The sequence below is a fragment of the Schistosoma haematobium genome, chromosome ZW (genome assembly GCF_000699445.3).
Source record: "Schistosoma haematobium chromosome ZW, whole genome shotgun sequence".
Taxonomy (NCBI): domain Eukaryota; kingdom Metazoa; phylum Platyhelminthes; class Trematoda; order Strigeidida; family Schistosomatidae; genus Schistosoma; species Schistosoma haematobium.
This window is the reverse complement of record NC_067195.1, coordinates 62,168,197-62,179,316: the sequence shown is the minus strand read 5'-3', so window position 1 is coordinate 62,179,316 and position 11,120 is coordinate 62,168,197. Positions and strand designations below refer to the sequence as shown.

At 37.8% G+C, this 11,120-nt stretch overlaps 1 protein-coding gene across 1 annotated transcript in view; it reads left to right on the top strand.

The window, feature by feature from the left end:
• Positions 1 to 4,713: 4,713 nt before the first annotated feature.
• The window catches only part of TNPO1 (Transportin-1), a gene marked incomplete at its 5' end in the record, with an annotated part of 49,151 nt that continues 42,744 nt past the window's right edge, over positions 4,714 to 11,120 (top strand). The window contains 13 exons of the mRNA XM_035731826.2: positions 4,714 to 4,731; positions 6,399 to 6,498; positions 7,486 to 7,622; positions 7,654 to 7,729; positions 7,769 to 8,025; positions 8,059 to 8,192; positions 9,572 to 9,776; positions 9,811 to 9,990; positions 10,022 to 10,114; positions 10,151 to 10,352; positions 10,385 to 10,557; positions 10,589 to 10,813; positions 10,848 to 11,042. Of these exons, the coding sequence (XP_035589792.1) occupies positions 4,714 to 4,731; positions 6,399 to 6,498; positions 7,486 to 7,622; positions 7,654 to 7,729; positions 7,769 to 8,025; positions 8,059 to 8,192; positions 9,572 to 9,776; positions 9,811 to 9,990; positions 10,022 to 10,114; positions 10,151 to 10,352; positions 10,385 to 10,557; positions 10,589 to 10,813; positions 10,848 to 11,042 (1,995 nt within the window). The remainder of the gene's footprint in view (positions 4,732 to 6,398; positions 6,499 to 7,485; positions 7,623 to 7,653; positions 7,730 to 7,768; positions 8,026 to 8,058; positions 8,193 to 9,571; positions 9,777 to 9,810; positions 9,991 to 10,021; positions 10,115 to 10,150; positions 10,353 to 10,384; positions 10,558 to 10,588; positions 10,814 to 10,847; positions 11,043 to 11,120) is intronic.

The following is an 11,120-nucleotide window of genomic DNA, read 5'->3' as shown; positions in this document are numbered from 1 at the left end:
AAGTCTGCAAAGAAAAGTCTAGCTTAGACCTCAAACCTGTACCTATTCCCCTTTCAGACGAATTCATCATGTGCGACACTTCAACAGGCAACAATCGTCCGTTTGTCCCACATGCTTGCCGACGAAAAATATTCCAGCATTTGCATGGTCTTTCACATCCAGGCATCAGAGCAACAACAAAGCTCATTACCGAACGTTTTGTGTGGCCTAAAATCAACTCGGATGTTAAACGTTGGACACGTAACTGTCTCCAGTGCCAACGCAGTAAGACGCAAAAACACACCTACAGTCCAATTGGGAAGTTCCCTATCCCTGACAAACGCTTCCAGCACGTGCATTTAGATTTAGTTGGGCCTCTGCCACCATCAAACTCTTTCACACATATCCTCACAGCAATAGATAGGTTCACAAGATGGGCCATAGCATGCCCCATTAAAGACACATCGGCAGAGACAGTGGCTTCAGTTTTCCTCGACCGCTGGATATCCAACTTTGGCGTACCATCAACAATCACAACAGATCGCGGTCCCCAATTCCAATCCGTTCTATTTAACGAGTTCACTAAACTTCTTGGAGTAAATCATGTTAAAACGACAGCTTATCATCCGGCAGCTAATGGCATGGTTGAAAGATTCCATCGCCAACTAAAAAGCTCTCTGATGGCACAACCGGACCCTTCAAAATGGAGCGATGCTTTACCGCTCGTTCTCCTTGGGATTCGCTCGTCTGTAAAGGAAGACATCGGATGCACGGCCGCTGAATTAGTCTATGGCACGACATTAACGTTACCAGGACAACTGGTCAAGAATGAAACCACAACACCAGGAGACCCTTCTCGTTTTGTAAGCAGATTACTACAAATGATGCAGAGCATCAGAGCAATACCACCTCGAGAATACGACAACCGAGTCCATCTCGATAAACATTTAGAAACGTGCAAATTTGTTTTTGTCCGAGTAGACGCGGTGAAAAAGCCACTGACACCACCATATGAAGGCCCTTATAAAGTAATAAAACGCACTGACAAATATTTCATTATCAACAAAAATGGGAACCATGAGACAATTTCTATAGACCGAATAAAACCAGCTTCCTACGAAGTCCCTCATGACACAGAAGACAATACTGCGAACAAACAATCACTCCCATCTATTGCTAAGAAACAAGAGGAAGAGGAAAAACTTAGCACTACACCCTCTTGTTTAACACGTTCTGGGAGACTTATAAAAACCAAAGCGTTACGTACATTTTGCCATATAAAAAAACTAAAACAATCAAAGCAAACAATTATCGAGGACCTACACTATCAATCCCATCTAAAAAAAATTTTTTTTTAACAGTGTATATGATTAATCACATTTTCCCACAATTATTCGTTTTGTCACTTTTTCAAAAAAAAAAAATTTTGTCACAAAAATAAACGGTTCAATTTTGTTTGTGTGTGTGTGGGTCATTAACAGTTTTACACATTATCATTGTTAGCTAAACAAGACATTAAATGACAGTATATTCATTTTTTTTTGTGTTTGTTATTCTGTGACATCACTGTTATTTTTTTCACTCGATAACACACGGTATGTCTCACTAATATACATATCATACGCATCTCCGCATCTTTGTTTGTTATAACTGTAAATATAATTTTTTTTTTATATACATATCATATTCTCACATTTTTGTTGTTATTATAACCAGTGTTACCTCCGGACACTCTGGGGGGAGCTATGTGGAGATAACTCTAACAAGCTTATTTTGTGAATAGTTTTTAATATTATTTGTATTTATTTTGTCAATTTTCCACTGTATGTACATTCATCATTAAATGACTGTACGTGTTGTTTTAGTCATTGACCTTGAAGACACTTTCCGTTGAGCTACTACATAGCGTGACATATTCGTGCTGGTTAACAAATACATTACTACTCACGCATTCCTAGTTCTATCTTCATTTGTGATTGAGTTAATGGAAGTTTAAATCAAATACTATCTACATTTATAGACTATAATCGGAATATATCACATCCTACGTTGGACTATATCGCCAGAGAGTTCACCAACCTGCTCAGAGTCATCAAGCATTTATAATTGTGGATTTACATTACTGGACTTAATCAGAACACGCAACGTTTGGGCAATTTAAGTAACGTCCTTAATTATTATTGTATTTGTAACATTTAACTTGTATATATTAATATTACTATTGATTGTTATTAACTTTGTTGATACTTTTTGTGTTTATATATCGTCTGGTCCACCACAGGATCTTGCTACTCTAAGCCTGTGAATGCGACCAGTAGGGTTAAACAGAGACCATTACTCTTTCTCCTTTTCATCAATGACGTTTGCTTGAAGTGACATTAGGCCGAAACCACACAATCCTCAAAGCTGAACACGAAACAATTGGAAAAATAGATATTCAACACTGACGCAGAGAAAAACCCAACGAAGGAGAAGGCAGGAAGGATCAAATTCAGTTAATTCAAATACGCTGGATGGCATTGCCCGGCCTTGCAGGCGTGATCACACTTGAGTGTTGTCATATACTTTTTATTCATAATAAATATATTGTTCTATCTCCAGCCTAAGTGTGTTCTTCATCATATATTGATGATTGCAACGATACGATGAGTGGTTGTAGATAATGATGTGACTTCAACGCAAGATCTTATAGGTTAGGTAGTTAAATCATGAAAAATGTATGATTTTAGGATTAAGTCCATTATATGAGCGGTACTAATATCGAAGTAGACTATAATTCCACATGCTTACTCTCCCAACATGGTCACTTTTTCTTTTTTGTCGATGATCTCGTCCCTTATAGAAAAATTTATATTTCAGAGGCAAACTTAGTGACGTAAAGAAGTTATTCGAATAAACTGAGTCGTGAAATGTTGACAAGCGTGGATTTGTTTACACTGGCCCAGCTCTGACCGGAATCCGGCCATACAAAATACATACTGAAACCCTTCAACACTGTTCGTGACTTGGGTTTGAGACATGGTACCATTTTGAACTTTTCTGAACACACCGCAAATCAAGTACCTAAAGCAAGAAAGCTCGTTGGATTCACAATGATAAATTTCAAAAACATTGAGTCGAGATTATTATTATTATATAAAAAATGTACCATACGAAACCTTAGATACCGTGTTCTGGTGTATAGTAATTGCAGACATATTCAACTGATAAATCTGAAGTGTTCACGGGGGATTAACTAAAGCCATTTGGGGGTATTCCGAAAACAAGAATTACCATCAAAGATATCAACAACTCAAGCTAGGACATCTGTGAATAAGGTGCATTAAATCAAACCTAGTCTTCATCTACCGGCTTATGAATGGTATTTCTTACTCTTTGGCATCCATCCATTCGTGCTCTATCATTTCATCCCATAACCTGCACAATAAATAGAATATTCTAACGGTTCCGAAAATGTACAGACTTACTCCATAATTTCTCCCTTATTCGCTGTTCAACCATGTGAAACGGACTACCAGTAAACATCCGTTGCAGTAAAACTGTAACACGTTTCCAAAGTCTACATGGTGACATTCTTCCCGACAATGGTCTGTATCACCTATTAAATATTAGTGTGATTAACAATTATTTATAAGAACGAGGTCCGGTGTTCATCTAATTGACTGCGAAGCAAAGTAGAACCTTCGAAATTTTGTTCATTTGTTTTACTGTGTTTCCCTTCTTTTCATCCAAATATCCGAAGTTCGCTTATGTGCATACTTATTGTTATTATTATCGTTATTGTTATCACGGTTGATCCCCTGTCACGTTAGATATCCTTTTATTACTTTCTTTATTCCCTCACTCTTTTCACCTTCTACATAAATTTTATTCCTAAACACCTAAATTTGTAATTAAGATAATATCTCGTGCTACACTGAAATAAATTAACTTTTCAGACCCATTTTATCTTCACCATATTTATAATACCCATACAAATTGACATACAACGACTAGTCTAAGCAAAGACTTGACACTTTTATAGCATCATCATAAACTGTTACAGTACAAACTTTTGTTCTACCATTAAATCTTACTGCATTAACAAGTTGCTTCCTTATATATATATTTTCCGTTTTGTAGTACATATATTGCCGTTTATTCCTATTCGGTTTCGCAAACATACTTATTAAATTATTTACACATTTCACGTTTCTTTCCTCCATGTTTTTTATCTTTTCTTTAAAGTCAACTCAGTATTCTTCTAAATTCCACGGAACATGTCTAAATATTACGAGAAAACTACTGAAGCTCATACATAGCTGTATTTCTGAAGAAGCCTGAAACTGTTTCTTCATAACACTTATTTACCAATAAGCTGTTTGTGAATAATAGTAATGTTGTACACACGAATATTTCATGATTTTTTATATTTCATCCGTGAAATGAAACCCCATTGGAAGTGTTGTTACTGTTAGTGGCTAAAACTGTACATTCTATTGTGTCTATATATGTAACGGATGTGTAGATTTTTATTCCATGTCTACCAATAACACTTGCTAAGTGATTTGCGTCACTTAGCTTGTTTGTCTTCTATCTTCTAGATGGTCTGATTCGATGGAATTACGGCTAAAAATTCGGATAGTTGCACTGTATATAACGTGACAATGAGTTTAAACCTGGAATAAGATTTCAAACAAATACTCCGAAGGTCCCTATTATTGTTGGAAGTGGATAAGACACACTGTGGAAATCATGAAACTGCATCAAGAGGTAAGCACTAACTTGAAATCCTGAAAGAAATGAAGGCAATAAATAGAGGAAGACCAAGAGACACATCGCGACGGGAATTAGGAACAGACATCAGATAAATCAATAGCGACTGGGAACAACTGAAGGGGGTTGCTCAAGACAGAGTTCTATGATGGATGCTGGGGGACGACTCATGCTTCTCAACGAGGACAACAGGTGTAAGTAAATAAGTAAGGGAAAACGATGACGCGACAACATTCCTCATGGGATATAATTAAAGTAGATGCTATATTTGTCCATGAGTGTCTTCGTCAGCATGTTCTACCAACATAGTAGATTGTAGGAGTTCATAGCAGTCCTCTGATATCTGAGCTAGTGTAAAATGGTAGTTTTTTTGCATGTGTCATTTCATGCTATGATACACTTCCAATTCTTTGGCGTTTCTTAACGAGGGGGTTTATCAAGTTCGAAACTGACGTAAAACAACCCTTTAGGCAATACAACGAAACACGATCTTGAGATGCGCGGAAATTAGCTACGTACAGGTGGTTGATGAACATGCTGGGCTATCCGTTCGTAGCACGTTTCCACGTCATAGTACATACATTAAGCCAGTTAGAAAAGTCAGCTAGTTGAAGTTATTTGCTCACTGATAAACAGGCGGAAGCTATTCTAGACTACTTAAAACTGACAGTCATCAAGCAGAGTCAAACCCTCAGTGGGTTTGCGAACTTTCATTGGCGTATCAGATGAAATTCTACACCTATTAAGCCATAAGCGAGTGAACGTCATTGAATCGTGAAAGGAGTTTCGTTAAAGCACCATGCATTCTGGTCTATTTAGTAATTCCGGGAATTCTCAAGCCGATTCTCCAACGATTTCGCTGCCTATGAATGAGAAAAGTCGTGTAGGAATGTACACGCTTCTGTGTAAGTTATCAACAACTCAAGGTGACTAAAAGTGATAAATGTCTCTTGGGTTACATTCCAATGGCCATTACACGTTTCAACTATGTTTCTCTACATTTGGTAAGGCTCCTGTAAAAAAAGAATGAATTAAGCTATTTTCAAACAAGTTGACATTGCTTCACGTTGATCCCAACCAGTATCTGGACTGTTACGATTCTTAACTAAACTTCTGAGTACGACTGGACTTCAAACGATTGCCAAGCACCAACAAGCCAATGGTATTTTAACACGATTCCACTGAGTTGCTAGCCTGGTATCCACATACAAAGTCGAGAGTAAAGCGCAGCACAATTAACTGTTCATAACATCCAAACCAAAACCAATGAATAAGCAATGACTCAGGAGTCCGCTTATTCGGCAGTTACAACAATTTAATTAGTTGTTACAACAAATATTAACGAAAATGTCGACACCAACTGTCCAGGTAACATCATTAAACGTAAAGAACATAAGTACCTTCGCTAGATATCCCAGCTGACCCTGAGCTCCAGTCATGCATTGGGAATCCAGGCACAATATTAACCAAAAACAGGGTCGCAACATGTATATGATCGTGCCCGAAAAGTATGTTAGCTCTATTAGACAAGATTAACAGTGGGAAAACCGAAACTACATTGGGACCTTGCATTCGGTCGGTTTTGAACCAGCAAGTTGGATGTGAAAGGGTTGGAAAGGAATAGTAAATTAAGAAATAGTGTATTTTTAAGTATCGGTCAATAGGTTTTACGTAAGAACACCAGGAATGCAGCATTACAGTGTACACTAAATGATTTACAACCAATAATGAAATATGTACAAACTGAATACGATTCAGAAAATAGTGAGTTCGACATTTATTTATCATCTACGGTTTCCAGCTCGTTTATGTGCCTAAGGATGCCTCGGATATTCCAGGTTTGACGGCGCTATCGCCTGTAACACCTTTATAACCGAAAGACATGTTGCGATAATTAAATTCTCAATATGAATAGTTCTATAAGTCTTCGACATTTCATGGTAATCGCATTGGTTTTGATGGACACATCTAGCTCAAGGCGCTCGGTCACATATCTACACCAAATCGCCAGTAGGTACTCGGCGCTAAGCATCTCCTACAACTGTTAACCAGCTTAGATCAAACGCTTCTCGAGTTCTCGATACCCTTTCAAATATAATTTCGAACCCCTTCACTCCTGACTTTGATCTAACTGGGTTGGCATACTTCGATTATGAAGGTGTTGCTGGCAAAAAACTCCCAATGGTTGTGACATCTTTAGTGATATTTTCCCAGTCAGATCAGAAGTCAGAGGTGAATAAACCCAAAGGTTTATTTGGGAAGTCGCCGATTTGGTGGGAAGCGTTTGATTTAAGCTATACAGTAGTTGCAAAGGACACACAATAGGGCGTGCCCACTCGCAAGGTTTTGCGTTTGGGTGATCAAGAACCTTCAGGCAGGGTGTGTGTAGTAAAACGAAGGAGGTCGGTCTCCATTTTGTAGACTTACTGAAGTATTCATCTTGAGGAAATATTCACCGTGACATGCGTCTTTTAAACACGTACAAAACAAATTTATATGAGTCAAACATTTTTGAATAAAAAGTGGGTCTTCTGGGCTTTGACGTCTATAAATTCACTGAAAAGCCATGCTTATCCTCGGTAAGATTCTTGATAACGGAACGGTTTGTGTGCTACTCACTGGAGAAACCTTAACTCCACTGCCTGATGATGAAAGCCGAAAATTGAAAGAACACCCGTCGGAAATCCACTTTTGATCATTTAAGTCATAGGAAACATACTTTTATGGCTTTGAGGAATTAATATTGTTTAGACGACACTTTGAAGACAGTCGGCGGTTATTTCGTAAAGATGAGTTGGTTCCCAGATGAGGATGGGATACGGCAAACGTTGGATTTGCTACATAATTCCCAATCAACTGACACAAACGTTCAAAGGGTTGTGCATGAGGTTAATCAAGTTCCCCCTTTAACGGTTTTAGAAACTAAATGAGTTGAACAATGTTCCTGATTTTAACAAATACCTAGCTTATATCTTGACAAATGCAGGTTCGGAAAGTAAGTTTAAAATATGATCTAACTATAAATATTGTCCAGGTGACAGCACGCGTTCTCTTAGTGGACTCATTCTGAAAAATAATCTGAAAAGTCACTTTAAGAGATGCCCTCCTGAACTTATTAGCTACATCAAGGATGGGTGTTTACGGTGCATCAGTGATAGTTCACCTATGATCAGATCAATTGTCGGAATTCTTATTACCACTATTGTAACTAGTGACGGCATACAAAATTGGCCAGAGTTGCTTCCAAAGTTGGTGGAATGTATTGATTCTCATGATATTAATCTTATGGAGGTTCGTTATGTCGATGACTAAATAAGTCTCTAGGGTGCTTTTGGCGCGATCGAGAAAATATGCGAAGATTCTTCATCTCAACTGGAGACCGATCGTATTGGTTGTCCTATAGGACTGCTTATCCCGAAATTCTTACAATACTCTAGACATGACAGTCCAAAAATCAGGTGAGATATGCTTCATATTTGTTACGTACTCGTGAAGCTTACTATCAGATTCAGCTAATATATTTTCTTTTGCAATAAGGAGCTTGTAGTGGTCTTCCACTCTCAAATATCTATTGTTTTAGTGGGTTATTTAATGATATAGACGACTCGTCACGGCAGTAGGTCTTTAAAGTTAATTGCTTGGTAAAAACGTGTGTAGGCGAGGGTTCTGTTCATCTCTGGATTTTAACGTGTAGCGTGTCATTTGACTTAAACTGCTTTGACCTAGTTGTAGAACACATTAAAAATTGTTCCCGTACATCTGAATTAACGCAATTGATTACACTAATGAACACTCAAGAGGATTTTAAGTTTTATGATTTTTAACTGACGTTACATTATTATGGTGCTGTTCCCTGGTCTCCACTCTCGGATCTTTAAGTCTAGGGGCTTTCTGTCGCAGGTTTGCATGTTCGAACGTAATGGTTTCGAAATGTTTTTTTATAACCTAAAGTGGCTTATAACTAGTGCTGCCAACACGCTTTTAAGTCTGAGACAAGTATCTTCTAGACCTACATTATGTTGTGAAACTTTTATTGCTCAAGCTTCCTGTTTTTGTTGATGTTCACTTAGTGCAGGTGCAAGATGTAATAAATTTCACTAAAATGTCTTCGTGAACATGTTTATCTTTCATTTAAGTTGCTTACTGTTATCTATACCAAAATGGTCGTCTTTGACTAAGAGGTCATAGTTTTGACCCAATATTGACTTTCCATTAAGCAGCGAGTTATCACTTGAATCTAGTTTGAGACCGAGTAGATAAAAATTCCCATATTGAATTAGAAATGTACACATCGTATTAAACTACAGTTTTTCATTGTAGGTTTATACAATGTCGTTTGTTAGTGCATCATTTACTCGAACATTTGTCACTGAAAGTTTGTATTTGCAGATTTAACTCGATCTTACCGTCAGTCGATTGTTACGGGAAACTGGTGACTCACTTTAATATCGAGCTAATACCGGCAAATGCTCAAAGCGATGTTACCAGGTGGTAGCTATGTGTAAAAAGCTTGTTGGATTTCAACATACTTTAATAATAATCACCAGAATGATAGGTTTCGGCTTGTTGGCCATGACCGTACAATTTGTAAGTAACTCAGTTAATTAGTTTCGCAAGCTGATCATTCTGAACCAACACTCACCTATGCGCTCAGTATTTTGCTAGTCCTGCAATTCGTTCTTGGTTATTTAGCTTGATCATAGTCAAATCTTTAGACTTACTTTTGTCCTACTTATTCTAAGGCCTAGTTGCTCTTCTATTCTTTATTTCTCTAATGCAGTACCTGTAACGAGTACAGTTTTCAAAAACCTAATAAACAAAATTTCGTATAATTTAGGTCTCATGCTCTTGCATGCATCAACCACTTCATACATAGCCAATCTCAGGTTCTCCTACACTTTGTTAACGAGTTTCTGGAGTGTTTGTTCGCTTTAGCCGAAGATGAAGATCCAAATGTCCGACGACATGTTTGCTCTGCATTTGTACAGCTTCTGGAAGCTCACTTGGATAAATTACTTCCAAATTTACCTGACATCATTGAGGTAAAGCTGTGTTTTTAATTGAAAAAAAAAATAGTTTATGCTTCTTCGCACTCAAGAAAACGATGAAAATATTTCAAGAGAGGCATGTGAATTTTGGCTCTCGCTTTCTGAACAACCTGTGTGCCACCAAGCCCTGTCGCCATATATCGGGCGACTTATCCCAGTCTTAGTTTGTGGAATGAAGTATTCAGAAAGTGATATGGTGTTACTTCGAGTAAGACATTTAAACCAAAATATTTTTGTAGAATGATTTAGAAGAAGATGCTCATCTGCCTGACAAGGAATGCGATATTCGCCCACGGTTTCATAAGACAAAAAATAAACTTTTCTCTCCAGAGGTAAATACAATCATCCTTCTAGTGGTTTTTGTTTAGGATGATGACGAAGATGAAGACGACGATTACGTTTCCAACTGGACTCTCAGGAAATGTTCTGCTGCTGCCCTTGATGTGTTGGCTAGTGTGTTTCACACAGATTTTCTACCTATTTTGTTGCCAATCACAAAAGAACTTCTGTTTTCTCCTCAGTGGGAACTTAAGGAGTCTGGTATTTTGGTTCTTGGTGCTATTGCAGAAGGTTAGTTCATTATAGTAAATGACTTCGTTAAGGTTGTATGAAGGGCATGATTCCATACCTTCCAGAGTTATGTCCGTTCCTGATTGGTTGTCTGTCGGATGACAGACCTCTCATACGTAGTATAACTTGTTGGACATTAAGCCGTTATTCTCATTGGATCGTTGGACAACCTCATGAACAATATTTCAAGCCTTTAATGATTGAGGTAAGTCAACCTTTAAACTTGATTGTTGTAGCTCCTCAAAAGAATTTTGGATTGTAACAAACGTGTTCAGGAGGCAGCCTGTTCTGCTTTCGCTACTCTAGAAGAAGAAGCATGTACAGATCTCGTCCCATATCTGGACCTCATCCTACGAACTCTTGTGTACGCGCTTAAACAATATCAACACAAAAACTTGTTTATTTTGTATGATGCTATAGGTACACTTGCAGATTCTGTTGGTCATCATCTCAATCGACCGGTAAATTTAAATTAATCTCGTAATTTCCTCAAAGGATTTCATAGAGATGCTTATGCCACCGCTTTTTGAGAAGTGGAACGTTTTACGAGATGACGAGAAAGATTTATTCCCCCTTCTGGAGTGCCTTTCTAGCATGGCTACTGCCCTAGGAACAGGTTTCCTACCCTACTGCTCTCCTGTGTTTAATCGATGTGTTAATTTAATTGATAGAACAATACAACTCAGTAAGGTAAGTTTGTCTTAGTTTCTAAACAGTTTAGATTGGTGATATAAACCATAGTGTTCATCTCTTAACTTACATACTTTC